At 36.9% G+C, this 26,826-nt stretch overlaps 11 protein-coding genes, 2 non-coding genes and 1 pseudogene across 15 annotated transcripts; 9 read left to right on the top strand and 5 right to left on the bottom strand.

The window, feature by feature from the left end:
- Positions 1-17: 17 nt before the first annotated feature.
- On the top strand, positions 18-1,102 carry F16C3.4 (uncharacterized protein). Its single transcript, NM_001026221.6, has 6 exons — positions 18-79; positions 126-202; positions 252-447; positions 681-730; positions 780-911; positions 958-1,102. The coding sequence occupies exons 1-6, from the start codon at positions 73-75 to the stop codon at positions 1,024-1,026; spliced, it is 531 nt and encodes a 176-aa protein (NP_001021392.1). The 5' UTR covers positions 18-72; the 3' UTR covers positions 1,027-1,102.
- On the bottom strand, positions 1,049-2,950 carry tag-72 (mRNA cap guanine-N(7) methyltransferase). The gene is made up of 6 exons (NM_060273.10): positions 2,820-2,950; positions 2,589-2,714; positions 2,432-2,541; positions 2,186-2,364; positions 1,923-2,102; positions 1,049-1,589 (listed from the first exon to the last, which is right to left on the bottom strand). Exons 1-6 carry the CDS (start codon positions 2,941-2,943, stop codon positions 1,166-1,168), a joined length of 1,143 nt encoding a protein of 380 aa, NP_492674.2. The 5' UTR covers positions 2,944-2,950; the 3' UTR covers positions 1,049-1,165.
- Positions 2,951-3,441: 491 nt separating this feature from the next.
- Positions 3,442-4,645, top strand: C25A1.1 (FAM192A/Fyv6 N-terminal domain-containing protein). The gene is made up of 4 exons (NM_060274.6): positions 3,442-3,552; positions 3,599-3,697; positions 3,744-3,999; positions 4,045-4,645. The coding sequence occupies exons 1-4, from the start codon at positions 3,456-3,458 to the stop codon at positions 4,250-4,252; spliced, it is 660 nt and encodes a 219-aa protein (NP_492675.1). The 5' UTR covers positions 3,442-3,455; the 3' UTR covers positions 4,253-4,645.
- Positions 4,542-6,199, bottom strand: fkh-10 (Fork-head domain-containing protein). Its single transcript, NM_060275.7, has 3 exons — positions 5,989-6,199; positions 5,275-5,403; positions 4,542-5,064 (listed from the first exon to the last, which is right to left on the bottom strand). Exons 1-3 carry the CDS (start codon positions 6,187-6,189, stop codon positions 4,810-4,812), a joined length of 585 nt encoding a protein of 194 aa, NP_492676.2. The 5' UTR covers positions 6,190-6,199; the 3' UTR covers positions 4,542-4,809.
- A 4,308-nt stretch (positions 6,200-10,507) lies between these two features.
- C25A1.18 lies at positions 10,508-10,647 on the top strand. Its single transcript, NR_050484.1, has one exon. It is a non-coding gene; the product is annotated as an Unclassified non-coding RNA C25A1.18 (non-coding RNA).
- A 58-nt stretch (positions 10,648-10,705) lies between these two features.
- On the bottom strand, positions 10,706-13,670 carry sup-46 (RRM domain-containing protein). The gene is made up of 7 exons (NM_060276.6): positions 13,556-13,670; positions 13,190-13,476; positions 12,907-13,122; positions 12,090-12,191; positions 11,802-12,041; positions 11,186-11,434; positions 10,706-11,132 (listed from the first exon to the last, which is right to left on the bottom strand). The coding sequence occupies exons 1-7, from the start codon at positions 13,632-13,634 to the stop codon at positions 10,941-10,943; spliced, it is 1,365 nt and encodes a 454-aa protein (NP_492677.1). The 5' UTR covers positions 13,635-13,670; the 3' UTR covers positions 10,706-10,940.
- Positions 13,671-15,521: 1,851 nt separating this feature from the next.
- linc-171 lies at positions 15,522-16,658 on the top strand. The gene has a single exon (NR_131390.1). It is a non-coding gene; the product is annotated as an Unclassified non-coding RNA linc-171 (non-coding RNA).
- On the bottom strand, positions 16,386-16,528 carry C25A1.17 (annotated as a pseudogene). The gene has a single exon. A coding segment is annotated over exon 1 (143 nt).
- A 1,589-nt stretch (positions 16,659-18,247) lies between the features above and the next one.
- Positions 18,248-19,982, top strand: fath-1 (Fatty acid 2-hydroxylase). Its single transcript, NM_060277.9, has 6 exons — positions 18,248-18,357; positions 18,410-18,544; positions 18,593-18,696; positions 18,744-19,130; positions 19,179-19,336; positions 19,577-19,982. Exons 1-6 carry the CDS (start codon positions 18,256-18,258, stop codon positions 19,639-19,641), a joined length of 951 nt encoding a protein of 316 aa, NP_492678.1. The 5' UTR covers positions 18,248-18,255; the 3' UTR covers positions 19,642-19,982.
- A 102-nt stretch (positions 19,983-20,084) lies between these two features.
- Positions 20,085-20,814, top strand: C25A1.16 (uncharacterized protein). Of its 2 annotated transcripts, none has more exons than NM_001392927.1 (3): positions 20,085-20,385; positions 20,434-20,585; positions 20,633-20,814. In NM_001392927.1, exons 1-3 carry the CDS (start codon positions 20,305-20,307, stop codon positions 20,709-20,711), a joined length of 312 nt encoding a protein of 103 aa, NP_001379483.1. In that variant the 5' UTR covers positions 20,085-20,304; the 3' UTR covers positions 20,712-20,814. The 2 variants fall into 2 exon arrangements, 1 of the variants encoding a protein (NP_001379483.1); NR_144479.1 differs by having other exon boundaries at positions 20,109-20,385; positions 20,633-20,711.
- nola-3 (Putative H/ACA ribonucleoprotein complex subunit 3) lies at positions 20,109-20,303 on the top strand (the record flags this gene model as incomplete). The annotated part of the gene is made up of 1 exon (NM_060278.9): positions 20,109-20,303. The coding sequence occupies one exon, from the start codon at positions 20,109-20,111 to the stop codon at positions 20,301-20,303; it is 195 nt and encodes a 64-aa protein (NP_492679.1).
- A 97-nt stretch (positions 20,815-20,911) lies between the features above and the next one.
- On the top strand, positions 20,912-21,374 carry C25A1.20 (Proteasome assembly chaperone 3; the record flags this gene model as incomplete). The annotated part of the gene is made up of 3 exons (NM_001383714.2): positions 20,912-21,127; positions 21,174-21,255; positions 21,304-21,374. The coding sequence occupies 3 exons, from the start codon at positions 20,912-20,914 to the stop codon at positions 21,372-21,374; spliced, it is 369 nt and encodes a 122-aa protein (NP_001369990.1).
- On the top strand, positions 21,303-25,666 carry iars-2 (isoleucine--tRNA ligase). Its single transcript, NM_001264388.5, has 9 exons — positions 21,303-21,374; positions 21,423-21,740; positions 21,787-22,080; positions 22,126-22,386; positions 22,435-22,675; positions 23,113-24,306; positions 24,356-24,432; positions 24,481-24,715; positions 24,766-25,666. Exons 1-9 carry the CDS (start codon positions 21,316-21,318, stop codon positions 24,997-24,999), a joined length of 2,913 nt encoding a protein of 970 aa, NP_001251317.2. The 5' UTR covers positions 21,303-21,315; the 3' UTR covers positions 25,000-25,666.
- On the bottom strand, positions 25,529-26,587 carry clec-87 (C-type lectin domain-containing protein 87). The gene is made up of 3 exons (NM_060281.6): positions 26,363-26,587; positions 25,946-26,312; positions 25,529-25,896 (listed from the first exon to the last, which is right to left on the bottom strand). The coding sequence occupies exons 1-3, from the start codon at positions 26,511-26,513 to the stop codon at positions 25,713-25,715; spliced, it is 702 nt and encodes a 233-aa protein (NP_492682.1). The 5' UTR covers positions 26,514-26,587; the 3' UTR covers positions 25,529-25,712.
- Positions 26,588-26,826: the final 239 nt, after the last annotated feature.

Here is a 26,826-nt window from a genome sequence, read left to right on the forward strand (position 1 = left end):
CATTTTTTTCAAAATTCGAAACATTTCTCAACTTTACAATTTATGCTCCACAAAACATTTGAAGAATTGAAAATGTTCAGTAAGTTTTGGAAAGATTGCTTTATGAATAACAATGGTGTTTCCAGGTAATTTCATCTTCAGCTTTTTCATTGCTTTATTCGTTTCATCTCTTCTATTCTTGTGTGGAAAAAGTAGAATTACTGTAGGTTCAGGATATTTTCAATAGCTTATATATTTCATATGTTTTTAAGTCGCGATATGATAAAAAATCAAGATCCAAGAAGCAATCCAAGAAACGCTCGAACTCCTTCTCGAAAAAGTTTAACAAACCAAAGGTCGTCGGTTGTCAGCCGACAAGAGAAGATGAAGGAATCGAACCAGAGACTCGGACCAAGACGAACACTGCTAGTGATGAAAATGTTCAGAAAGATCCAAGTTTGAAGAAACGTAAGGAATTTAGACAGTTTCGGATTTTTCAACTCTCGCTACGAACAAGGCGTGTGCCGTTAAAAAGTACAGTAACCCACTTCCCAACTTTCTTCGATGTTTCCATTTGGGAAGTGGGTTACTGTACATTTTAAAGGCGCAAACCTTTTTGCGCGGTCTTGATTTCAAACAATTTTGTTCGTGGCGAGACCCTGAAAAATCTTGAAACTATATATATTTCTTTTCCCATTTAGGCGGAAGTTCTCGATCTCTGAAGCAGCCACCAAAAGTTCTGGCACCGCCGGTTCGTTATTCCCTGTTTTTGAGATTATAATTTAAATTTCATGTTGTAGCTTTGCCTTACGAAGCAATGCAATTCGGAGACTAAGAAAATGCGTGTTGTTCGTGAAAGATCTCCGCCGAAGACCTCAAGCACTGATGAATCGGATAAGGAATCGTTTGACACTTCGAACAGAGTTGCCAAGGTAGGAAAGAGAGAATAGTTGCATATTTAAAAGTTAACATTTTCAGAAGAAGAAGGAGTACCTTCCTCCGCTCGATACTACTCAAACAGAAGAGGATGACGATATCAAATCTTGAACTTTTGAACTAGAATTTGAATATGACAATGTATTTTTTTAATGAACTTTTGAGATGAACAATAAATAGCAAAATGAATGATAGAACATAATGATAAAATAATATTAAAATTGAAATATTGAGATCAACTGAAATATTCCTAATTTGTCTGAGCTTCTTGATGCTCACAATCTTCCTGATCTTCTTTCTCTTCGCTTTCAGTAACTTCTTTCTGCTCTGATTCTGATTCAGCAACTGGCTTCGTGGTAGCTGGTTCTTCTTCTGTTTTCTCAGCTTCAGACTTCTTCTTTCGGAAACCAAACACCAAATACATACAGATAGCTTCCCATTCAGATTTTGAAAGTGTTCCCATCGTCTTGATTCTCTCATCTTCTGGAAATGCGTCGAGTTTAGCTTTTGCCTCCAGGTACTCGTCGTCGGATTTTCCACTGAGCTTCTCATTTGGATACGTTTCAAGACCTGTCATTGATTCGAGAAGTCGGCGTCCTGGTTCCAACCATTTGTTGATTGCTTCAGCGAAATTATGCACGAAAAGAAGCTCCATGTCAAGCTCTTCGAGCAGGCTGAAATTTTGAATTATATGAATTCATTAATATAGCTTCTGATCAGAGGATTTTGAGATATGCGGCCTGTGACGTTCTGTACTTTTAAAAAATTTTCTCTGATCTCATCGTTGTGTCGAAGCTTTTTTTGGAAATTCATATAGAAAAATAGCCGATCGGCATTTTCACCCGCCATATTTCGACGTTCGTGGTAGCTTTTGAGCAAATGTTTTATTTTTTAATTAAAAGTAAAGTTACCGTCAGAAAGTACAGATATTTCTCTATTTTTTTATATAAAATTCCAAAAAACATTCCGACAATGTGCCAAAATTATTATAAGTGAAGAAAACTTACTGTTTGACAAGTGGAAAATATGCCAGAAACTCAGGACAGTTGACTTGCTCATCGAGTGAAAAATGGAACTTGGCTCCGAATAGTGGAACTTTTCCTTCAGCCAACTCTTCCACGTTTTCATATGTGATTTTACACACCTCGTTTGCAAATTGACCATTTTCTCCGTTACGCATCGACCAACTGAAAAATAGTGGATAAATAAACGTTTCTATTCGAAATAATTACGATGGTTTTTAAGAAAAATTTGTATAAATTTTGCTTACACAATTCTATCAGCATCTGGAAGTGTTCCGATAAAAACTCCTCCGGGTTTCAACATTCCTACGGCGTTTTTTAGAAATATTCTGGCAGAAGCTTCATCTACAAACGAGTAATGCAAGGCGAACTGACAGCTGACCAAATCAAATGGATCTTTGTTTTCAATACGATCCTCCAGATTCTCCTGAAATTTTTGCGCTTTTTATTGCTATTTCTCAGTTTTTACTGCTAAATTCAGGATGAAAACTCACTTTTGTGCAATCAGCGACAATGAATTGAACAGTGAAAATGTTGTTCTTTTTATATCCGAACATTTGTTTATATCGTTCTTCTGCTTGTTGGATAGAAACATCGGCGACATCTGAACCGTAGCATTATATATTTTTAAAAGATTCCAGCTGTTCATACCTGCCATTACAACATCTTTTGCTCCAGCTATGTCCCATTTTTTGAGATCTCCTCCTTTTCCACATGCTAAATCTAAGACTCTTGGATTATTAACGCCGTTATCGTTAACACGCTGTTTCGCATCATCTGGAAAAAACAACAGTTTTTTTCTCTAACTCAATTTTCGCAAAATAACTTTTTTATTTCAAACAGTAGAATATTTACAATTATTTTATAAATTTAATATCTTACTGATAAGTTGGCTCTTCACCCAGTTATTCATATTTCTCATAAAGAAAATACGACTTTCTTTCCTGCCTTCGATGCCAACCTGTAGAACTTTGTTGTAGTGACTGGCCACTTCTGATGAGCTCATTTTGTTGCTGAAAAATTGGATTTGAAAATAATAACTTTATGTGCTTTTTTAACAAGGAAATTAAAATTACAGCGCTGAGTAAATATCAAAAAAATATATTCGAATTCGAACATTTTTCGCTAGTGGCCGTGGCCGAACGCGCTGTCAAACTTAGTCCTTCATGTATGTACTCCTCGTGGACTAATCCATTATTTATAAATTTTAATATATTTTTTGCAGTGTAAAACTGATATTTATTAGTCAATCTTGGCACAATTTTTTTTGTTTTATAAGACAATCGATTTTTGAATGTGCGCTAACATCCAAAGAGCAATACATCGCTCCAACTGAACGCTGTAATGGTCCAATCGATATTGAGAACGCTGCAAATGTCTAGGTCGGCTCTCCCGCGTGCCCGTCTATATTTTTATTCGTCATTTTCTTTCTTAAACATTCTGTTGTATTCTTGTTCTCTTTCTCCTCTCTATTAACTCTTCCTTCCTTTTCATCTGTTAATTTTTTCAGTTGTAATAATGTCTAGTGGATTCGTCAGCACTTCGGAGCTCGATGAAGAGAAAAAAGCCCGTCAAGAAGCTTGGGAAAAGATTAGAAAACCGACTGACGCTACTTGTAAGATTTTTTTATTTTTTGTACAGGCAACGCAATTGATTTTCAGTGGTTCCAGAACCGGAGTACTGCAATAAGACATTGTTCGAGCAATTAAAAAATAATAAAGATGCAAAACAATTGGAAATCGACGAAGCTAAGAAGCTCAGTGAGTTTTATAAAAATAATATTATTTTTAAAGAAGTTTTTTCCAGAGAATATGGTCCGAGGTATCGATGAGGATGAAAGCGTTTTTCTGTCGGAACTAGATTCCACAAAGCGTGTGGTTAAAATGCGGATGAAAAGAGAAGAGCAAGAACTTATTAAAGAGCTTGCCGTCACTCAACATCTTGCCGCAAATCAGCCATCCTCGTCTCGTTTCATTCTTAAACCGTCGACATCAAAAGTTCTCGGACCCCCGAAATCAAAGCAAGCCGCATTTTTGAGCACTGCGATCAAGAGAAAGTCAACGTAAGTATTCAAAGCGAATTTCCTCATTTAATTATGATATTTTAGAAGCACTGAAGAGAAAAAACAGGAAGATGTTGTGTCTTCAAAAGTTTCAAAACCTGAACCTGTGATCAAGCAAATTGGAGCACTGCAGGCTTTGTGTGAATATGATCCATCGAGTGATTCAGAAAGCGATGCCTCATCTGATGATGAGCCTGAAACTCTGTCACTTCTTCAAACATCGAAGTCGGCGGCACAAGGAGGCTGCGAATGATTTAATTCTTGTTTTATCCGAATATATTTTACTGTCCGAATCCCTCAGCTTCACCGCTTTTCCTGAATGCATCCAATACCTCTTTCATCATGTTCAATTTTTCTTTTTAAAATTCAAATTTTATTAATTACTTTTATTTTTCTCCCGCGCCTAATCCCACTAAGCTTTGCGCTCCCTTCTTTTTGTACAATACCTGAAAATCCTGCGTTTTCCTACTCATTTCTTCGCCGCATTGGCGTAGAAATGTAAAAAATACGGCATTGAACCCCCTGAATTTCCTCTCACAACCTTTAACTTTCAATGTTTATTCCCGTCAAGTTGTTATGTTAGTGGATAAATTATTGAAATAATGAACAGGGAAAATCTGTGTGCAGATGCTTGCACTTCAGAAAACAGGAAATTTGGAAATTGGCTGCATGGGAGAAAGAGAACAGAAGGGCCCGTAGGAATTGGAGAGACAGGGGGAGAATAGTTAATTGGAGGGTAACAGGAAACGGAAGAAACAATTAATTTAACAATTGAGCTTCAAGTTTTAGGAGATCCACGTGGAATTCTTTCTAGTGATGCTCCAGGATTGCTTCAATAGTGAACGATTTGATCGGAGCTCTCGGAGCACAATTGAAATTCCATAAAGCTGTTGGAAAGATGGGAGGTGATGGATCAGAACCTGGTGAACCTTCCTCATCTGATGAATCTCCGTCCTCAACCTGCAGCCCCATATGACGGCGAACTTTTCGTTGTGCACGACGACGTCTGAAGTCTCCACGTTCGAAATCTTTGACACATGCAGGATGGACTGCCCAGTAATGACCCTGAAACATTTGAATTTTTAAACAACTGATGAAAAGGTTCTTGGCGAGACCCATGCGCGAAAATTCTCATATTTAGATGACTACATAATAACTGATGAGTAATCAGAGTGTCCTTATTTTTACTTAACCTCTGAAAGCCGTGAAAATACTTGGTCTTCAAAAATCGACATCAACAGTAGTATACTTCCTATAGAAAATACTGAAACAAACCTTCCCATTTGCAGCTCTACCGGCTTTTACAAAACAATCATTCAATGATAAATTGTGTCTGATTGAATTCCTCCAGCCAGCTCCACGACTTCTGAAGTACGGATATTCATTCATTATCCACTCGTATACCTGAAAATTAGAATTTCTATCGATCTAAAGACAAGCATCCTCTTTATATTAAAAAAAAATTATCATAATTGCATCTATATTTGCAAAAACTCAAAAAAACCAAGATATGAACGGTTTCTGTTTTTATTTCGAAAGTTTTATCAAAAAGGGTTTTACCAAGCGGAAAAAATCATAATAAAGCTCCGCCCATACATTGGTTGTCCTTTTTTGCATAAAACTTTTGCAAATATTTATTTATTCGAACTTTTCCATATATTTTTAATATTCACACCAATATCATCATGAATATATTTTTTCATAGATTCGTAGTCTTTGGAGTTATAAATATACTTTTTGGTTAATTAGGTTCTTGTTGTGGTACTGTTGGGGTACTGTACGAGTACTGTAGCTAAATTTCCAAATTATTTAATGGCGTCATAGGAGAACTTAATTTGAGCTGATTTGGGAATTCCACATATTCACGGAATAAAATTTATGATTTCTACAATTTTCTTGGCTAGTGAATCTTCTAATTAATTCAGCTACAAAAACATGAAACTTCTCCTGAGCTACTACATTTTTCCCTATTTCCAAACTGTATTTTACCTCTGCTAGAACCATTTTCTTTTGTGGTGATGAAAGAATTGCCATTGCAATAAGTCCAATATATGAATGTTGTGGTTTTGGCTGTTGACATTCTGTTGGGCTCATAATTGAAGTATCAAAAGACAAAGGAATCATTGGAAATGGTGAATCTTTGAGTGAATGATTTGAGGATGATAGAAACTGACGTAGAATTTCCTCCATTCTTCTGAAATTATTTATAATAGACTGAGAAAAAGCAAGCGTAATAATGAAATCAAGAAAAAATAACTACAGTTGAAATGTGAATGGAAGAATGTGAAGGCTCGAATGCAAACAAATTGTTTTACCGTTTTGACACAAATATACTTTATGAATGTAATATTTTGAATGACTCATTGTTTTATTTTTCTATTTTTTTTTCTGTCTCATATTGTGTTACACTTAGTTTGAAAAAACGAATATTGAAGGGGTAGGACTTAAAGCTGTCTGAATTATCATAATAACGATTAGAAATTTAGAAAAAAATCTACAAACTGCCCATTTCGGTGCGATAATTCGGCATATAATTCTTATTTTGTTTTAAAAAAGTCAAAAAACAGTTTCAAAAACTGGTTGAAAACATTTCGACAGCAGCCGTACCAATTGTCTGCCAAATTTTCTGTATTGAATTCCAGGTCGTACAACCAAAAATTAATTTAGAAATTTAGAAAAATACTTCATAAATTCTCTAAACATTTCCACCTCTGGCTGATTTTTTTTTGGCTGAAAACATTTTCCCAGCAGTTTATAATTTTTCTTCCAGAATTTCGGTTGTCAAATCCAACTTTTACAGCTAAAAATTAATGTAGAAGTTTAAAAAAAACTTGGTAAATTCGATAAGAATTTTCATTTTTTGAAAAAGTTTAAAAAGGACCACAAATACTGTCTGAAAGTTTGAAAAAGTCTTTTGTCAGTTTTTGATGCCCTGAAAAGGTTTTCAATTCAAGAAAATATTAGTCTATTTTTCTAAATTAATTTTTCAAAGCTGAATTATCGTATTTACCAAAATGGACAGTTTTGTAGACATCAATTTAGCTTGATTCAGCTCAAAACTTTTTGTAATAAAAAGTGAAATTTATCTAGGCCTCGTTATAACCCAAAAAATGAAAAAGTTGAAAGGTTCACAGACGAACCGAAAAAACAAAAAAATTGGAGAAAACGAGAGGTGCTCCGGAACATACACACCTATCATTGGGGTGGTGAACGAACAACTTCATATATCGAGAGCCAACGGGAAACAATTGGGACAGAGGAAGAACGTTGTTGAATGAAGGAAGAAATCGTTATTTGGTAAGGAGCTATTTTTGTAAACAGGATATTAAAAATATATTTAGAAAGAGCCAGGAGTTTATTGAATGTACAATTTTTAAACATTCGTGAAACTTTCACATTCTACCTGGTTGAGGCCTGAGGGGCCTCCTATTCGCCTTTTCTCGCTCCCGCCTCGTTTGTTGTGTTTTTTTTTCCGAAAAACACTACCAAAAATTTTGATGAAAACAAAATAATGAAAATTACTGAACAACATTTTAAACACCATAACGACAAATGGAATCCGTTTTGAGCATTTTTGGGATTTGACAGATCTTGAACTCGCAACAAAATTCTTGGATCTGTGCCAGCCAAAATTTTGAAACTAAAAATGAAAATTAATAGCCCCTCTGATAACCTTCCTATCACGTTTAAAATCACAGTTTGAATTATTTAATTTGATAGAGTTTAGTTAATAAAATTACACGGTTTTCGAATATGCTGCCAACATGTAGTTATGATCGAACGGTCATTTTCTGAGCATCTCAATTTTGAGATGCTTGGTAGTTATGATCGAACGGTCATTTTCTGACTAGGGAACCGTCAGAAGGTGTCCATCTAGCTTGCATATGAGACCTATGCCATTCGATAGCCCATGTCTTAAAACGGTTACTCGTGAATTTTTAGCGGCAAAACTCCAGAACCAAGCTCACGGCGGGCTTTCAAATATCCTTTAAAAAAAAGAAAATTCGATAATTTTCGCTGAAAACTCATGTTTGTTTGTTTTTTCTGGACCTTTTTTTTTCCTTTTTTTTGGGATGAAAAAATTCGCAAAAAATTGTCCCGTGGTGGAGAGTTGAATTTTGAGATGCTTGGAAGTTATGGCTGAACGGTCATTTTCTAAGAAACTCATTTTCTGAAAGCAATAAAAACATAAAATGGGAAAAGATATCAGTATCACTTTGAAATATTTTCCTCACCCTCTTTCTTTCTGACAGGATTATCCAAAAAAAAGTTTTTGCGATTAAGAGTCTGTTGGCTACAAAATCGAATAAAAACCATGCCAAGGAAATGATGTGGATTTTCTTTTTATACTTAACTGTTCAATATGTTCTAGAAAAAAAAAATTCAAAGTGACATGTTGTCCAAGTTTGGAAAAATTTTGTATTTAAAGAAAAACCCAGAAATCTCCAGCAACTCCCACGCTAACAAATGTTTTGAATATTTTTTGAAACTTCTGAAATAATTTCAGAAAATTGTTTGTTTTGCAAAAAAGTAAAACTTGAATTTAGAAACGTAGAGACACCTTAATGGGATTTGCATTTTTTCCAAATTTTCTCCCACGATTTTCATTATGTGAAAAGTTGGAAACTTGGACTAGACTATGCATTAGTTGATATGTGCATGAGCAAAGAGCGTGCATGATTACGAAATGTTTATTCTGAGAAAAGAAATACCTTTGGGATTTTTTAAAAATTAGATAGAGAGAGATAAAGAAGAAAAGAGTAATTTGCACTTTTCATGACGCATTAGATCAAATCATTGAGGAATCGCATAAATGAACTTTTATGTTAAAATAATTTAAAATTAACTTTTGGCTGGCGAAAACCCAAATAAGAAAAATAAAAAGTAAATATTTTAATAAATGTTCAGAGAACTATACTTTGGTTCAAGACATAAAAACGTTTAAATGGGTCTATGGGCTCTATATCCTACAATCAAAAAGTAAGGATTCCAGGTTTAAAACGAGATATGGAAACTAAACGGGAGTTCTTTTATTTACAAACTATATATATATTATGCAATATCAAAAAAATTAGTTTGAAAAAATGTCTGATGAGCGGAAATTCTCACAGCTCGGTCACACTCAATTGGCTCCGCCCATTGTTCCAAAAGAAGCCCGCCCACAAAGAGCAGATGCATCCCGAATAAAAAACTGTGAATTCTTCTCATTATTTGAATTTCACAAAAGGACAGATGTACTTTATGAGCCATGAGTCGAGAGACTCATTTGGTGACTGTAAAGTGATCAGATTTGAAAGTACAATGATCTCATTATGGAGTATTTTTGGATGTTTATTGAGATGATAATGTGCACAATTGAGAACATTTTCGAATGAAGTTTAATAGGGATTTTTTGAATTTTTGAACAACTAAATTTTTTTTTAGAAATTATGTAACTTTCATTTTCACCTTTTTTTGAGTTCACAATGCACCTTTACACTCAATGTTTTGTAGTAATCCATTTATGAAAACTTGATTTAACTGAAATAAGTCTGGAAGTCCAACAGTAAGCTCAATCTCTTTTCATGTTAGACCCATTTTCAACTCTGAAAACTCCAAAAAACAAAAAATTTCAAATCAAATTGTCCAAAAGTAAAAGAAGTCACTGTAGCAGAAGTCGTATTAGTTGTGTGAACAGAAAGATATCAATAAAGTATAATGTTTTCATAAAATCCAAAAACATTTGGAAGAGGAGATTATGTGTGTGACGTGGCAATTCAAATCTAAAAACTACAAACTAAACTTTTTTTTGGGGGTGAAACAGTTGAAATCTATGGCAACTGATACTTTAATTGAAGATTTGAAATTGGATACGGTAGATGTGAACACATTTGCAATAAGTTGCGCAATTCGAATTGACATGGGAACCTTCGTGATTTTTATTTGAAAAAAAAATTTGTTGTTACATTTGAAGCAGGGAGTTTCCATGTTTTCGCAATCGAACCACGGTTTGTTTGGAAGTTTCGCCACGTGGCAAAAATTGAAGATATTGTTACGGATGTTACGTTGGAAACTATTTAAAATGCGATTTTTACGCCAAAAATACTGTACCCGGTCTCGACACGATAATTTTTGTAAATTACAAACGGGCGCGCGCCTTTAAGTGAGTACTGTTTTAACGGATATATCTAAAATTTTGAAACTACAGTACTCTTTGAGGCGCACACCCGTTTGTATTTAACAAAAAATTGTCGTGACGAGACCAGGAACGGTATTTTTGGTGCCAAAATTTTTTATTGCCGGTTTTGAAATAAAAACAATTAATTTTTAAAAAAATTGATATAACAGTACTCGTTATAAAGCAGAATTCAGAATCCTTCTCCAAAAGCCTCAAGGTACCGTAATCCAGAGAAAGGCGTCAAAAATGAAAACATAGACAAACGAAAGAAAGTTGTGAGCATACAAATAGACACACACAATGCTCATCATCGTTTTCTCAGCAACAAAGGATTCTTCATGGGCGTGACTATCTTTTGCTCATGAAGGAGAGAGACGTCTTCAAAACGCAATTAAGGGCATACGGTAAAACGTTTGAGCAGCAGTTGTCGCGCGCAAATCAGATTGCGTGAAGCTCTTGTTTGATGCGGGACACACATGCTAAATTGTCTTCTGAATAGCACCTCAAATTGTGCGGCGCTCATCTGAAGACACACTTGTCACGTCATTTATTATTAAAACTTTTATTTGTCACCATCCTGCCAGAGGAAAATATGAGAAATAGTTTTAGAGTGATGAAAATGAGGAAGATGTTTTAAATTATTGAGATTCCGTTGACAAGGAAGCCTTTTTAAAGGGATAAGGAAGGATAGAGATGGAGAAAAAACGGATAAAATAAAGATAATAGATGATGATTCAAGAGAAACGTGAGAAGTTTCAAATACAAATATAACAGGGGGAATGAATTAGGCGTAGTCAACGCTGATCATGCGGCCTTCGACAGTGGATCCATAGAGGGCAGCACGAGCACGTTCAGCGTCTTGGAAAGTTGCAAAACGAATGCGAGCAGCTCCTGGCGCCATCATATCAACAGAGTCGACTTCTCCGAAGTTTCGAACACGGTCACGGACAATTTGCCAGGTATAATCGCTTGGAAGCTGAATAACAGATCATAAATGAGAACAAATTGAAATTTGAATTGAAAACTTACGTTGCGAATGATAATAACCCTTGTTGCCTGGGGTGTCGCAGCACCGGCGAGTCCACCAGCTCCATTGACACCAAAGACGTCAGGTTGAGCAAATGTGGCTCCACCAGCACCACCAACACCAGCATTTCCTCCAAATGGTCCATTGTTCATGACGGATCGGGCAAAGTTGGCTTGTTCAACGACTCCTCCAAAACCACCAGCCGAAACAACTTGTGGTCCACCTACGAATGGGGCAGCTGGAGCTGTGAACTGAAATATAGATAATTAAATTAACTTTTAAAAATTTTATAATTGAGTATTTGTTATCAAGAGTTTCATCGAACATTTTTTGTGCTTTTTTCAGAGAAAGTTCCGTTTGTTCTGAAAATCGAAAAACATGTTTAGCAAATTGGAATATAAAAACCCATTTTTGTATTAAGTTTTCAGATTGTTGATGGGGAAAAACATAAGAAAACATATCGTTTTCTTATAAAAGGCCATTTTTCGAAAAATCAAAATGTTGGAAACCCGAAAATTTCTGTTTAAAAAAAATTAATTTTTCGATTTAAAAAAATCTAAAACCACCATTGAATGCTAGTATATACCACACCGATGAAATTTGTTTTAAATCGCTTACCGGCACTGAAGCATCTCCTGGGAACATTCCATGAACATTGGAAAGTGGTGCTCCTTCTGCTCCAAGACCCATTCCGATTGACTCAAGACCTCGTGGAAGTCCACCTTCTTTGTGCTCCAGTTCCTTATCGAATCTATCCATTTTCACAACCAGATTTCGATCAAAAAGTCGCTGACCATTGAGCATCGAAACGGCTTGTACGGCTTCAATTGGGTGAGTGTATTGAATTACGCATACTCCCTGGAAGACACCATTTATATTTTATAGGAACTATAAATATTAACAAACCTTTGACTTTCCTTCTTTATCAATGCGGAAGTCCATCCAGGTGATTTTACCGGCCATACCGAAGACTTCGTAAAGCTTATCGGTTCCGACATTGAAAGCCAACTGAAAATGTTTGATTAATAATATTGTCTTGGAAACAGAAGTGGAATTTCGGAAATTCTATAAAATGACATATTTCGCCATGTTAAATATAGAAAATCACTTTTTTAAATCTGAAAATAACACTTATTTCAGATAAAACACTTGGAAAAGCGCTTCAAAAATACCAGGATGTTGCAAATTGCCGATCATCAAATTGTTGAATTATCGTTTCTCGGCAAATGGCAACTTTTGGTCATTTTCGCGCACTTTTCCAAATGTTTAAAACGAGATAATTTTTTTTTAATTTTCAGATAAATCAAGTGATTATCTACATTTTCAGACTAATTTTTGATGAAAACTTTTGAAAAAAACATGTCGCAATAGGTCATTTTGTAGCATTTCCGAAAATAATTGCCAACCACCTCTGATTGGGAACTAAGAATGGTATTTAGTAACTGAATTAGTGATGCTATATTTTATTCGTATGATACTGAGAGATCTACCCGGAGGATGCAACTGTCTGAACAAACTATAATAAGCACTGATTCCATTTTGTTGTATATAATTCCACGTAGAAAGCTTCCTACTACTATTCCGTTTAAAAACACCAAAATGAAAAATTGCATTTATTTCTCCCATTCGAATAATTTCATATCTCAAAACTGAGATAAAGACCCAGCAAGTGAACGTGGTCTAGATGTGGAGCCCTTCGAGAAGAAGAATATTTGAAACCTACATTGGCGATGAAGATGCGCTCACAGAGTGGCGGTTCAATGTTGTGTTGGCGAAGGAATTCCATATTGAGACCGAATAAATCATAAGTTCCAGTTCGAGTAGGGCGATCAAGATCTTTTGGTGGAGGACCTCGTCCTCCTGCACCACCACCTCCGGTACGAGACAAGTAATCAATGCCTGTTTCAGTTTTGATGGTTCGGAAGAAAGCATTCGGATCCTACAGAAAAAATAAAAAATGGATGAAAATTTCTGAATGTGAGTGTCAAAATTAAATAGATACGGACCCGAATTTCTTTGGCGATGATGGTTCTTCCCTTCCAGTCGAACTTTTGTAGATTCTCAACGCATTTTTCGGCACCCTCACGAGTTTCGAACTCAACCACAGCGTTACCCTTTGGCTTGCCGTTACGGTCTTCGAGCAACTCGCAGAAAGCGACTTCACCTCCTTTCTCGCGAACTAGACTTTTCAAATCGACCCAACGAGCCTCATAGGCGATATTGGTGATAAAAACCATTCGGTTGTTCGATGATGAGTTCCCATTGTTACTTCCAACAGCAGCGCCGATACGACCTTAAGGAAATGGAAAATAGAGAAGGATTTCTATGGAAAAAATGGTGGAAACGGGAATGAAGAATATCAAAAACTATACTTCTTCTTGGACTTCTGGATCGGCTCCGACGCTCTCGCTTAACATCACGCTGTGGTCCGTCTCGACGATTTCTGTTCATGTTGGCTGATGGAACACGGATCTTGGATTAAGCTTTCTGAATGAGTTGAACTAGAATCAATTAGACGATAAGCAAATGTTTTCATATAACAACGGGCTTCTTTAAAAAACAATTGAAATTTTATTTCCATTTTGATTGCTAACAAGTCGAAAATTAATTGTAACTAAAATAATCTGCTCGCTGAGTGGCCCATTTTTATTGTTGAAAGAGATAAAAGATTATTTACTGAACTGTCTCGCCAATGTAATACTTGATTTGACATCGAATTGAAAAACTATGTTACAACAATGATCGAAAACTTATGCACAGATGAGTAAAAAGTTTTGTGATCGCACCTTATTTGCTTCTTTACTTACAAATAGGCCACTCGAGCAAAATTTGACTTGATATCTTACAGAAAGACTAGAATGCTCTAAACTCTCTTAAAATTCCCGAACCGAAAATTAAGTTTTCAAAAAGAGGAACAATTTCGAAATTTATCTATCGGAGCAATTCTCTGAAACATCTTGGAGATTTTCCGACTGATAATGCATATTTAAGCCGCGAGAACCATTTAGCAAATTTTAAAACAAAAAAACGTTTGATTTAACGAAGAAAATAAAGAAAAATAAATACGATAAAAGAGAGAAAAATCGAAATTCGAAAAGAAGAGACGGCGGCAAACACAAGTGTGCATTTGTGCGTCGAGACGAGCCGCACAGCCGACATCAGATTTGACGCCACAAATCGCCGCGAAAAGTGAAGGCTTTTTCTTTGCTGCTAAGCCAGTATTCTGGATCTTTTACGATTTTTTTTTCATTTTCGATAGCATGGTTCTGTGAAACAAGATCTCTGTTCTCTTTGAAACACTCTATTCTATAATTTATTTTATTCTTCAATTGTTTCTTCCATGTTTCCCTAAAAATAATTTTGTTCGTTAATTGTCAATAGGATTTTTATGAACTGAATTCAGTGTCAAATTTCGGAGAAAGAATAGAAAACGTTTTTTGTGAGATAAGCTGCCTCTCGTTTTGTTTTGCCTCCGCATGACAGATTTATTCTCAATTTCACACTAAAAATTATTAATAATTGTACAATTTAGTTTTGCTTCAAGTTCTATAACAACGCGTTTTTGTTTTTTTTTCACAATTCATGCGCTAGCTGTCCAAAAATATTCAAAATGTTTATAGAATAGGTGATTCAACACCAACATTTCAAACTATCGTTCACAAGTCACATTCCAAATGACTAACGTCCATATAAAGTTTCTGATATTGCTCCAATCGTCCCAAATGTCTTATCATATACACTTCATGACGTGTTTTCCCTATTCTTTCTCTTTTCCCGCCGATGACCATGTCTCTCCCTTCTATTCCTCTAGGTTTCACCATACGAATATCAAATCGTATATACATTTAAAAGCCGACGCCTTCTACCATGTCGAACAGTAATCGCATGGAACTAGTTAGTCTTTTCCCAATCGCCGTCATTTCCCTCACTTTTATTCCTTACACTAGATTTTATTATTGATAGAACTGAAATCTTGGTCTTATGTTAACGACAAAAATCGTGCCTCGTTTCATTTTAAATGCAAAACTACCTGCCGTTTATTGCCGCCGTCAAGAGAACAATTCGCACTAGGTTGAGAAGGGCAAAGGTCTTTTATGACCTTTTACGCCCGGGAAGTGAGAAATACCAGAAATCACCTTTTATTTCGATCTATAACTCGAACTTTTAATTTTTCATCTTTAACCAGTGTAGGTTTATTTATTGAATAGATTTGTGTTCCACTCATCTCTTCGGTCAACAGATTTGTTTTCCCCCTGTTTCAAATTTAGCGTGAAGTTTCTACAACAAGACATCGAAATTCCAATTTTATTTCAGTCATATGATTATATATGTTTATGAAAATAGACCTAGTGCCCTGATTGAGAAGACTATATGTTTGTTTTGCTATTGTTTCTATTGTATTTTGCTCGGAAACGTTCTAGATGTCTACAAAGTACAACTATAGTGACTGTAGTTTCGGTTTGCAAAAAAAGAAGATCAAAGCAAACAAGATTTGTCGAAGTGGTCGTTTTGTCCACTGGTCCTAGTTAATTTAAACAAGGCTAGGCGGTAATTTCCGAAAAGTTTGAAATTTCGAAAAAAAAATGTTGCAAACAGTTTTGTTTCAAAATTTTTGAAGTATTTTTTCGTATTTTTTTTAAAGAAAAAAGAAGTGACACTTGCATAAATGCTGAACTATTGGATAGTTTGCAAAATAAAATCATGTTTGCATGATCTTCATCTCTAGACTGTACTCTCCGAATTTATCCATCTTCCCAAAAAGTCCACTCTCTGCCTCTCTGTCTCCCTCTCTGCACACAGTGATTCGCACGTTTTTACGAAACTAACACGGCGCCGGCTTATCATCATATAATGGCTAGGCAGGTTTTATATGTTCAGACGCAATATATGAGTGACACTCTGACTCATTTTATGCCTTTCTTGAAGCAAACATTTTCAATTTCGCGTTTCTTTTTTTTTCCTTTTCTTCGACGCCGCGTCGTATTCTTCTCAACTAAATTAGTTTCCCGTCGAATGAGTTTCCTTCTTACTCTTTGAAAATAAGAAGACAATGCGGTGGTTTCTATGGTTTAACTGCATGGCTCCAAGAGTCCAAGTCCATTCTTTTGTGTATGTTTGTCAATGGTTACAAAGTTCTCGTCTCGTTTCCCGCGCGCTCAGTGTTTTCCTTCCGTCGCCCAGAGAAGCTTAAAAGCCTCTCTTGAGCTGGAGGAGCACACGCCGCCGCCGGCTCCGCACTCCTCGCAATTTTGGAAATTGCATGAGCCTCTTCTTTCCTTCCTTCCTTTCCCGCCACGCCCCTTTCCTCCCCCGTTTTCCATTTCATCGAACTGACTGACGGGAGAGGAAGGATGGACGATAGACGGGGTGGCAAAATATTCAACCCCATTGTTTGCCCCCGTTTCTGACGAAGAGCCCGTGCACATACATAGGCTCGCACTCTCATTCCGCACATTTTATCTCGTTGAATTCAATTCAATTAGGTCACTTGCTCTAGTTTGCTCTTTCAATCTCTACTCTTTTAACCCGGGTGCTATGATACTTTAAATCAAACTTCCATCACCTTCCATATAGATTAACTCTTCAGATTCCACACTAACATCCTTAAAAATTACAAAAATATTTAAATGCTCCAGAATGACATCCTGGACAATTTTTGAATATTTCATCCTCAGCGTCTGCCATCTCCGCTTAAATAGGAAAAGGCTCACACAATTTGCAAATATATATTTATAAAGGCTCGGTTTATTTGAGATGGCACATTTTTCATTAAGTATTCGTACCAACGGGCACAATTGTGCCCGATTTGTGTCTAGAAAAACTAGGAAAATCGTGGGAAAATGACAGTTTGTTTGCCAGAAAACTCTTCAGTCTTCTATATAATCGTAGTTGTGGTAGTTCCAAAACTTGTGTTTTCATATATTTTAACTCGTATTTTAACTGCTGCAAGATTTCTAAATTAAATTATATTAAACCGAGAAATTTCGAAGCTCAGAAACTATGATTACTTGAGGCAGATATGTCTCAATTGTTCCAATGTTTTTAACTAGACTCAGGCCAACACAAAGACCAAGTGCAACATATCAAAATTACACATTTGATGTCCAATGCACATGTTTCAAATTTGCTCAGAAACCCTTCACCTTCATCTCCTGCTCCACCACCCACCTCTCTTGTGTCGGCTCTCTCCTATGCTATTATATGTATGTGCTCTGAATCCCTTGCAGAATTCATGTAATACTATGTTTTCCCGTTTCGTCTACTTGCTTCCCTTTTCTTTCGGTGTTGATTTACCTAATTAAATGAGAACCTACGTGCATTTCCTGCTCCGACTCAGAGAGAGAGAGAAATTATTCAATATAGCAATGTAGCAGAGATTTTTATTCTATTTTCAGTTGTTTTCAAGTATTTCCAGCTATCAATCATCACTTTTCTGAAGCAGGTGAATACTGAAAAACAATCCATTCTGCAATCTCGTTATACCTTTTTTGATTCGAACAGCTCCTTCACTCGTGATATTATGAGGACGCAGAAACATGATACGCTCCGCCCCCAAACCATGGGTCTCGTTAGGTATTTGACGGAAAAACCTTCAATCGAAACGTTTTAATAGTGTTTTTCGTTTTTTTATTATGTTGTTTTTAAAGATTTTGATGCTGAAATTCTGACATGAATTTTTAGTCAAATGAAACAACATTAATTTCTTAAACAAGAAATCTTTAAAATCAACTTAAAACATAACAAAAATTTTTTAATATGAAACTAATTGAAAAACGTCTGAATTAATGAGTTCTGCCGCCAACTTCCTACCGAGACCCATGGCCCGGAGGCGGCGCGCTTTGCACTTCAATTTGAATAGGTATTTTTTCTGCGTCCCCATAATATACCCTAACCTCAATTCATATGGCTGCTTTTCTTGACCGGAAAATGACGTTTTCTGGTGAATGTGCTCATTTCCTTTTGCTACTTATTTTTCTACTATGAGATCATGATCATATTGCTTTCCCCGTTTCATATTTTCTATATTTATAACGTTTCGTAATTTATAATTTTCTATATTTCAGTGGAAAATATGGGGATAGGAGCAGATGAGAAGAAGCCGTTGCTAGTACAACTCGACGGGCAATATTATGACATTGCTGATTTTGCGCCTAAACATCCGGGAGGTGCCAAGGTAACTTTTTTTCAAGTTTTAGGATATTTTACTAATCTCAAACTTTTTATAGGTTCTGAATCGTTTGGCTGGAGAAGAAATTGGAGAATTTATCAGAGGAGAAAAAAGGATAATGGGTGTACGTCATGAGCACTCGGAAGCCGCTTATAATATGCTCGAGAGATATAATGTGAATGCAATTCAAAAAGTTCGTTCCTTCCATCAAATCTAATTATTAATATTTCTAAAATTCTAGGGTGATCCATTGATTGAGTCTAAATCCGGAATGCTTTTCAAAGTTGGATCTCTTGGCTCTGAATATTGGCATTGGATTCATCAACCATATGATGGAACTTTAAGGTATTGATGATCTCGACTTTTCAATGCAAATTTTCACTTTTTTTCAGACTTTTCGATTCGGATGTGTTGGAAAGCATGACAAGAACAGCTTGGTGGGTGGTCCCTGCTGTTTGGATGCCGATCGTCATTACTTTTTCTATCCTCTCAGTGCTCTCATTTTCAACATCCACCGATGTTTATAACTCGATTCTCCTGTGGTCTGCCTGGTTCGTCATTGGAGTTTTGACATGGACTCTCACTGAATACAGTCTTCATCGATGGGTTTTCCATTGGAAGCCGTCTCCAGATTCGCCGAATCAGATTCTTCTTCATTTCTTGGCTCATGGACTTCACCATAAAACACCGATGGACGGAGACCGCCTTGTGTTCCCTCCGGTTCCAGCTACTTTGATTGTTGGAATTTTCTATTTAATCTACTCCAATACCTTCCAATGGTCAGTATTAAACCTTTCCTGGTTCCCATATTCAGTTAATCGTTTTAGGCCAGTGTTTTGCGCGTTTGGCGCTGGAAAGTTATTTGGATATGTAACCTACGATATGGTACACTATTATTTACATCACGGAAGTCCTCGTCCACGCAGCAATTTACATTTTAGAAAAGTATATCATCATAATCACCACTTCAAAAACTTTGACGTCGGTAAGTTACATTTAACGGGATTTTGTTTAAAAATCAATTTTTAATTTGTTATTTTTAAGTCAAGAACATTAAAAACTGTTTTTTAATTGAGATTTTCTATAATCTGCAAATTGTCGTGAAATATAATGTTCTCTGACGGAAAATTACACAGATTTGCGATGGAGCGCGTTTGCACTTTCATTTTCGCAATCGAAATTTTTCTATCATTTTCCCTATTTCAGGCCTATTTTCATTTTTCAGGCTTCGGAATTTCGACTTCTCTTTGGGATTATGTTTTCCACACACTCGGAATGGGCCCATTATAATAATACATAGATGTTTTTTCGGAAAATTTGTTGTTTATTGAGTGAACTCTGCCTCACGTTTTTTATCTCTAAGTCTCTTGTCCCGATTCACTTTTCTCACGATCCACTATACCCGTTGTACATATATATTTATCGATTTACCTTTTCTTTTCTCGTACGCCAGATTAGTTCAACTTGTTTTCACATTTTATCTATATAGATCAGCTACTCAGCACGTGCCTATTATCCTCACTTCTTACCGGTTTCCATCAAACATTTTGTGATATTCCTTCTTGTTTTGTTTTCTTTCTGTTATGCGTGAAATTTGGAATAATTTTTAAAAATATCTAATGAAATCACCCCTTCATTCTTTCTCGCTAATTCTTTTTTTCGTTGCAATGCGCCGTATTTATTTCATATTTCTCTATAGTTTCAGAAGTTTTAGAAATCATTGATAGTTTCAGAACTCAGTCTACTTTCAACGGACAATGTTCTTGAGATACTTCTTGGACGAGAACCAACAAAGAGTGTACACTTTGAAGAGAACTGCTCCATCTGGAGAGCAAACTCTTACCGCTCATCCAGCTCGCTTTTCGCCGGAAGACAAGAACTCCAAATATCGCATCATCATCAAGAAGCGCTTCGGACTCTTGCCAACCCAGAAGGCAAAGACCGTTTGCTAAAATGCTGGTTTGGGAGTGGCGCCGCATGTTGCGGCAAAAAATCCGCTCTTTCACCCCCAATAAACCTATCAATTATCAACAGGTAATTTACAAATCTCGCATTTTTCCAAACGATATTTTATAATTTCAGGTGTCTCGTCGTCGTATCATCGTCTCTTTTGTTCTTTTCTTCGTTGGATGGAAAGCTTTTGGTTATACTCTCAACGATATGTTCCTTTGGACTGTCGATGAGCAAACTATGCAAGGTCGCTTTTTAACTCCACAAGAAGGCAAAGATCGAAGGTTTGTGTAAATTGAAAAAATCATTGATAATATTTTCATGGTTTCAGAGAGGCCCTAGAACGACAACGAGATCCCAAGTTACGCATCAAACCCCCAATTGTTTCGAAATACGATCTTGACGACTAGCTTTTAGTCTTTTTTCCACCGTTTTCTCTTATTCTTTTTGTACTATTCTTGTTGTTTTCTTCTCATTGTTGTTGTCTCTCAAATAAAGTATGAAATGTTGAAAAAGTGAGGAATTGTATTGCAAGTTGAATCCTCATTACAAATACTTCAGGTTTAAATTAGATTTCTTCGAATTTGATTCTGTCAGGTTTACAGGGTTGATGAGTTTCAAAGATTTTTCTTTCGAGTTCAACGGAGAACCAATTCACTTTTCGATAACCTCGCATCCCGACAAAGATCTTGTGCACTTCAATTCAACAGGAAGAATCGGACAAGTAATCGAAGTTATTCAGCCACCAGAGATTCTATCTAGCCAGCTCTCCGATCAACAAAGAGTCGAATACGAGTTGAAGAGCTTGCTGGGAAATCCTGAATTGGTATGAATAGATGATTTTGATGTTGAAACGGTTCAATTCTTTACAGCCCGGCGTTGAGTTATTCATTCGTAGATTTGTGATCCATTTCGCAGGAACAAACCAGAGGAAGAGTGCTCTTTTTGTTTTCGGTAAATCTTGAAATAGTAAATAGTTTTTTACAATCAATTTTTCTATAGGAATCGATCTTGATGGCATCCCGAACGAATGCATTGCAGCCGCTTTGCAAGCCCTCGAAGAGAATCATTAGGTGAAAACAATAAATAATCATAAATAATCTATTCAAAGATTTTTCCAGTAACTCTCTCACACATCTTTCCTCGTCATCCACGTCGTCTGAAACTCCCAATAAGAAAAAATCAACAGTATTTTTACCTTCTTCTTCATTTATCAATCATATCAAGTCAACTGAACGCTCGTCTTCCGATCAGAAAGCAGCGAGTGATGGTGGACTCAACGACTTGTATTCCTGGCAAAAAGCTGCTCGAAAAGATTCAGAAATATTCGAACTTCTCGATGGTCCACCATATGCAAACGGAGAAGCTCACACGGGTCATGCTATCAATAAGATTTTGAAAGATTTCGTTGTGAAGAGTAGAATTGCGTTGGGATATAGGTATGAATAATTACAATTAGTAATTCCACTTTAATTTAAATTTCAGAGTACTCTTCCGTCCTGGATGGGATTGTCACGGACTTCCGATTGAGTTAAAAATAGGAAAACAGCAAGGAAATGCTGGTTCACGAACACCATTGGAAACACGCGCTGCTGCTCGAATCGTTGCAGATGAAGCCATCGGAAAGCAAATGAATGCATTCAGAAGATGGGGTGTTACTGCTGACTGGGAGAAACCGTATGTGACGAAAAGTCCAAGTTACGTGGCGGCTCAGTTGGACATTTTTGCAAAGCTTGTGGAGCAGAAGCTGGTGTATAGATCCTTCAAACCGGTCTATTGGTACGTTTCGCAAGTTATCTCGAATATAATTTTCTTCGTTTTTAGGTCACCGAGCTCAAATACAGCTCTTGCTGAATCAGAGCTAGAATACAATGATAAACATCAAAGTACAAGCGCTTATTTCCGATTCAAGCTGATCAACTTCTCATCATCTGATGTCATTTGGGCTCATTCTGAACCTTCCAAGATTTCTCAATTCTTCGCATTGATTTGGACTACAACTCCATGGACTCTTCCACTTAACAACGCAATTTCCGTGTCCTCTGCTATTCAGTATTCCTTGATTCAATTTGATAATGAAATCAAGTATGAGAATTGAAATCCTATATTTAGAATAAAATAAAGTTCTTTCAGCAATCCAACTTCCACATTCTATGTCATCGCTTCTAAATTGCTCGAAGAATTCCAAAAATCAAGTGATCGAAAGTGTAAAGTTGTTGGAACAGTGAAACCTGCGAATTTGATCGGAAGACGATACAAAAGCTGTTGGCACAATGAACTTGGTCTTCCAATATACGAAGGTCCACACGTTACGGATACAGTTGGAACTGGCTTAGTGCACACAGCATTTGCACATGGATTCCAGGATTATGATGTAGGTGGAATAAGGAAATTATATATATACCAGCCGTGGACCGCACCTACGGCGCGGCCCCCGACTTTTTCGAGAGACGCCGAACACGGGGTGTCAGAAAGTCTCATTGCGGTTTGATCTACAAAAAATGCGGGAATTTTTTCCCAGAAAATTTGTGACGTAAGCACACTGTTAACCATGCGAAATCAGTTGAGATGTCTACGTCTCACCTCCCGCATTTTTCGTAGATCAAAGCGAAAAGGGACCGTCTGACTCCACGTGGCCGAAGACATTCAGTGTCTATCGCGGACCTCGATCAATGTCGGCTGCATATTTACCATAAGGCCGGGAACTTCCAGTTGCTTCGAGATCAAAGGTCAAACTACATAGGGATAGACATTAGCGCTTTATTTATAGTAAATGATTTATTATTATTGAAATGTTATCTTTTATTTCAGGTTGCTATATCAAAAGGAGACCGAGTAGAAAGTTTCGTAGATTCTCGTGGATGTTATACCAGACACCTTGGTCATGATCTAGATGGTAAAGAAGTGCTGGGAGAAGGCCAAAAGATTGCTCTTCGGCTGTTGAATCATGATATTGTTCATGTATCGAAGCATGTTCATTCATATCCTTATGACTGGAGAACGAAGAAGCCAGTGATCATTCGAAGCAGTGAACAATGGTTTATCGATGTGGATGAAATTGGAAAACGCGCTTCTATGATGCTTGATGACATTTCAGTGGCCGCAGGTGATTCGGATCTACGTGCATCACTCAAACAACTGGTGACAACTAGAAAAAGCTGGTGTATTTCAAGACAACGAGTGTGGGGAACACCGATTCCTGCATTAGTTGATGACAACGGTGGATCCTATACATCTCGAAAACTCATTGAATGGGTAGCAAAATTGACACGAGAACGTGAAAATACTGATGTATGGTGGGAGATTGATGTAAAAGAAATATTGGAAAATGAAGAAGTTCGAAGATCGTTAGAAATTCCCAGTGATATAGTTTCTCAATTAAAGAAGAATACGGATATCATGGATGTATGGCTGGATTCTGGACTTGCTTGGCATGCTGCTAGAGATAATGACACTGAACGAGAACACGTGGCTGATGTAGTCTTAGAAGGTGTTGATCAATTCAGAGGATGGTTCCAATCACTTCTTCTAACATCTGTAGCCGTACAAAATAAACTTCCATACAAAAAGATTATTGTTCATGGATTTTGTATTGATGAGAACAATAATAAAATGTCAAAATCTATCGGTAATGTTGTTGATCCAACAATGCTCACGGATGGATCATTGAAGCAAAAAGCAATTGGAGCAGATGGTCTCCGGTTTTGGGTGGCTTTATCCGGTTCAGAGAACGCTGGAGAATCAAAAATCGGAATGAAAATTATCGACGATGTGGACAAAAAAGTTATTGCTTTTCGAAATGGATTTCGTTTCATGATTGGAGGCTGTCAAGGATTTGATGGAAAACAAGTCAAGTTTCCATTAAAGACGTTGGATATAGATATGTTACAAAATTGTGACGCGATTGTCAAAAGATCCATTGTTAACTACAACGACTTCAAATTCCGTACAGTGGCAAATGATTTGACACAGTTTTTGCAAAGAAATTTTAGTGCAAACTATGTGGTATGATTCAAAGAAATTGAGTACTGAATCTTGATATTTTAAATTTCAGAAATATGTTCGTGATCGTCTCTACTGTGATAAAGTTGGCAGCGAGTCTCATATATCTGCTCAATTCACTCTCCATAGGTATTTCAAGTAAGATTTTTAGAACTCTTTTTATTCATTATTTTTCAGGCTTGCTCACAATCTAGCTCATATCATATCTCCAATCCTTCCGCATTTATCATCAGAAGTCCTCCAGCACCTTCCCGGATCCCATGAAAAACAAATTCTTCGCTTGAAATTTGAAGATCTTCATTATGGACTTCTCACTCCACATGATCAGCTTTCAAAGCACATGAAATTCGTATACGAAGTTCGAAATCTTTTAGAGTCAACTGCTGGTCCAAAGATTGATACTTCTAAAAAAGTACGTTTTCTAGAAAAAAACAGTACCAGATCAATTGAATTTATTTACAGGGAATTGTTCTTCAAGTGACACCAGAATACCACACAATTCTTCGCATTTACGAATCAGAGCTGCCAGAATTGTTAAATGTTTCACAAGTGATACTGCATGAAAATCGGGATGAAAATTCTGTTGAGCTCGTGGAAAGCCGGTTGCGATATTGTGAGAGATGCCGGAAGCACACTCGGAATGAAAGTGATGCTCTATGCGGAAGATGCTCAGATGCGATGGGACTTTCTCGTTAAATTAGATGATTTTTGTAGAACATTGTAATTTGATTTATTTTAGGAAAGTAAATGTTTTAATTTAGAGGCGCCACGTTTTCAAGATCTGTTCAAAAACAAGATTTACGAAAACAAGATCCACCAAAACAAGATCTACATTTTCAAGATCTACCAAAACAAGATCTACGTTTTCAAGATCTGGCACCGTGCCAACTGTGGTTTTCTCGAAGAAAACCAAACAACGATGCTCCGATGTTACGCGTCGCGTGTTGTTTAGCGTTCAAACGAATATTTTTTGAAATTTTCTTCTAGAATTTACGCTTAGCAACACGCGACGCGTAGAGAAAACCGCAGTTGGCACGGTGCCAGATCCTGAAAACGTAGATCTTGTTTTGGCGGATCTTGTTTTCGTAGATCTTGTTTTTGAACAGATCTTGAAAACGTGGTGCCTCTTAATTTATGTTTGCACATCAATTTCCCGAAACACCAACTTCTAGCAAGAAAAACTTGACGTCATGCTCGACTTGCTTCAAGCAAAAGAGGTCCTCAGATAGAAAACAGGATTTGATGTTGAAAATTTATTTTCCGATATAAATACATAACGTCTCAAAATTTATAAAGTGAGTGCAATGATTGTCAAACGTAAGGGGGATGGAACCCGGTGACAAATAATAAACGATTAGTTGTGGATGATTGTTTACATGATTAGATTGGTGTCAGAAGTACAGAAGGCTTCACTGCAACGCGTTGACGATGGTCGAATTGCGTTCACAAATGGAGTACAGCATATACGTGCACGGGTAGAAGTACGTGTATGATGCCGATTCCAGGGATGATGGTGATTTGTAGCTGGCAGCACAATTGGCGAGTGATGACCAACCGTTGAAGAGTGGCTTGTATGGTTTGATGAGCCAGTTGCTGAAAAAATTAAATTTAGAAGCAATCAATTGTTGTTGACAAAACCTACATTTTGGTTGGATTGAGAGCTCCTTCAGTCTGCCATCTTGGCAACTGCTCCAACTTCTCGTAATGGGTGAATCTGACAAGTCCGATCCACGAAAAGAAGGCTTCCTTGGCTTGAACACGAATTGCGTCCCACTCTTCAATCGAATTGGCCACGAACAGTGTTGACTGCTTCTCGAAGCAATTTCTCTCGGCCTTGGCGAATCCAAGAAGCTCCTTCTCGATCCAGTAGCACGAATCGGCGAACCGAAGCCATCCATCGGGACACTTCTCAGTCTGATTGACGAAGGCTGGCGGCTGTCGAGCTGGGAACGAGATGTCTTCGAATGCCGTTGTGCCGAGATCCTTGTAGTCCCAGTTGTAGAACGTCACTGAAATTTGTTACTTTTAACGAAAATTTAAAGATTTCAAAGAAACTTACGTCGTTGATGCGGCTGTTCGTCGTTTTGAACCAATGGTGATGTTTCTGGAGCTTCACCACTAGCTTCAGGAAGCTCGGTTGAAGAAGTCGGAGCTGCATGAACGAGGAATAGCCCAGGAAGGATGAAAGCAACGAGAAGGCAAAAACGCATGATGAGCAGTGAAGACTGAGGAAATGAACGTTTCGTTCTCCTTTTATGCACATTTTTGCCGCCGTTTCCTGAAATTTTCACAAATGCGCGCCGCTAATAGACAGAGATCAAATAATAATTTCAAAACAAATCAAGTCTAGAAATATCCTAAACTTCATTTCTGAACTGGTGTTATGAATTTGAAGCACGGATGATGGTTTAAATGTTCTGTAGCACACTGCAGATTTTCATTTATGAAAATATTTAACTTTTAAAAGGGCAAGATCTTGTTTTAAAAAATTGTAATTAATTTTGAAAATTATATTTTGAATAG

Source organism: Caenorhabditis elegans, chromosome I, assembly GCF_000002985.6.
Source record: "Caenorhabditis elegans chromosome I".
Taxonomy (NCBI): Eukaryota; Metazoa; Nematoda; class Chromadorea; order Rhabditida; family Rhabditidae; genus Caenorhabditis; species Caenorhabditis elegans.

What these genes read in the sequence shown, in the direction of transcription:
- F16C3.4 (NM_001026221.6), top strand. An exon ending in GTGGAAAAAGTAGAATTACT is followed by an intron (nt 203 to 251) that starts GTAGGTTCAGGA and finishes TATGTTTTTAAG; the next exon opens with TCGCGATATGATAAAAAATC. An exon ending in CTTCGAACAGAGTTGCCAAG is followed by an intron (nt 912 to 957) that starts GTAGGAAAGAGA and finishes TAACATTTTCAG; the next exon opens with AAGAAGAAGGAGTACCTTCC.
- tag-72 (NM_060273.10), bottom strand. Translation starts at nt 2,943, where the DNA reads ATGAGCTCATCAGAAGTGGCCAGTCACTACAACAAAGTTCTACAGGTT. An exon ending in GGTGAAGAGCCAACTTATCA is followed by an intron (nt 2,715 to 2,819) that starts GTAAGATATTAA and finishes TGTTTTTTCCAG; the next exon opens with ATGATGCGAAACAGCGTGTT. An exon ending in AAAAGATGTTGTAATGGCAG is followed by an intron (nt 2,542 to 2,588) that starts GTATGAACAGCT and finishes GCTACGGTTCAG; the next exon opens with ATGTCGCCGATGTTTCTATC.
- C25A1.1 (NM_060274.6), top strand. Translation starts at nt 3,456, where the DNA reads ATGTCTAGTGGATTCGTCAGCACTTCGGAGCTCGATGAAGAGAAAAAA. An exon ending in CGACGAAGCTAAGAAGCTCA is followed by an intron (nt 3,698 to 3,743) that starts GTGAGTTTTATA and finishes AGTTTTTTCCAG; the next exon opens with AGAATATGGTCCGAGGTATC. An exon ending in GCGATCAAGAGAAAGTCAAC is followed by an intron (nt 4,000 to 4,044) that starts GTAAGTATTCAA and finishes ATGATATTTTAG; the next exon opens with AAGCACTGAAGAGAAAAAAC.
- fkh-10 (NM_060275.7), bottom strand. Translation starts at nt 6,189, where the DNA reads ATGGAGGAAATTCTACGTCAGTTTCTATCATCCTCAAATCATTCACTC. An exon ending in AGAAAATGGTTCTAGCAGAG is followed by an intron (nt 5,404 to 5,988) that starts GTAAAATACAGT and finishes TCTAATTTTCAG; the next exon opens with GTATACGAGTGGATAATGAA. An exon ending in GTAGAGCTGCAAATGGGAAG is followed by an intron (nt 5,065 to 5,274) that starts GTTTGTTTCAGT and finishes CAAATGTTTCAG; the next exon opens with GGTCATTACTGGGCAGTCCA.
- sup-46 (NM_060276.6), bottom strand. Translation starts at nt 13,634, where the DNA reads ATGAACAGAAATCGTCGAGACGGACCACAGCGTGATGTTAAGCGAGAG. An exon ending in TCATCGCCAAAGAAATTCGG is followed by an intron (nt 13,123 to 13,189) that starts GTCCGTATCTAT and finishes TTTTTTCTGTAG; the next exon opens with GATCCGAATGCTTTCTTCCG. An exon ending in GGGTTATTATCATTCGCAAC is followed by an intron (nt 11,133 to 11,185) that starts GTAAGTTTTCAA and finishes TCTGTTATTCAG; the next exon opens with CTTCCAAGCGATTATACCTG.
- fath-1 (NM_060277.9), top strand. Translation starts at nt 18,256, where the DNA reads ATGGGGATAGGAGCAGATGAGAAGAAGCCGTTGCTAGTACAACTCGAC. An exon ending in ATGTGAATGCAATTCAAAAA is followed by an intron (nt 18,545 to 18,592) that starts GTTCGTTCCTTC and finishes CTAAAATTCTAG; the next exon opens with GGTGATCCATTGATTGAGTC. An exon ending in CTTCAAAAACTTTGACGTCG is followed by an intron (nt 19,337 to 19,576) that starts GTAAGTTACATT and finishes TTCATTTTTCAG; the next exon opens with GCTTCGGAATTTCGACTTCT.
- C25A1.16 (NM_001392927.1), top strand. Translation starts at nt 20,305, where the DNA reads ATGCTGGTTTGGGAGTGGCGCCGCATGTTGCGGCAAAAAATCCGCTCT. An exon ending in AACCTATCAATTATCAACAG is followed by an intron (nt 20,386 to 20,433) that starts GTAATTTACAAA and finishes TTATAATTTCAG; the next exon opens with GTGTCTCGTCGTCGTATCAT. An exon ending in CAAGAAGGCAAAGATCGAAG is followed by an intron (nt 20,586 to 20,632) that starts GTTTGTGTAAAT and finishes TCATGGTTTCAG; the next exon opens with AGAGGCCCTAGAACGACAAC.
- iars-2 (NM_001264388.5), top strand. Translation starts at nt 21,316, where the DNA reads ATGGCATCCCGAACGAATGCATTGCAGCCGCTTTGCAAGCCCTCGAAG. An exon ending in TCCTTCAAACCGGTCTATTG is followed by an intron (nt 22,081 to 22,125) that starts GTACGTTTCGCA and finishes CTTCGTTTTTAG; the next exon opens with GTCACCGAGCTCAAATACAG. An exon ending in AGATTGATACTTCTAAAAAA is followed by an intron (nt 24,716 to 24,765) that starts GTACGTTTTCTA and finishes ATTTATTTACAG; the next exon opens with GGAATTGTTCTTCAAGTGAC.
- clec-87 (NM_060281.6), bottom strand. Translation starts at nt 26,513, where the DNA reads ATGCGTTTTTGCCTTCTCGTTGCTTTCATCCTTCCTGGGCTATTCCTC. An exon ending in CGAACAGCCGCATCAACGAC is followed by an intron (nt 26,313 to 26,362) that starts GTAAGTTTCTTT and finishes AACAAATTTCAG; the next exon opens with TGACGTTCTACAACTGGGAC. An exon ending in GCTCTCAATCCAACCAAAAT is followed by an intron (nt 25,897 to 25,945) that starts GTAGGTTTTGTC and finishes TAATTTTTTCAG; the next exon opens with CAACTGGCTCATCAAACCAT.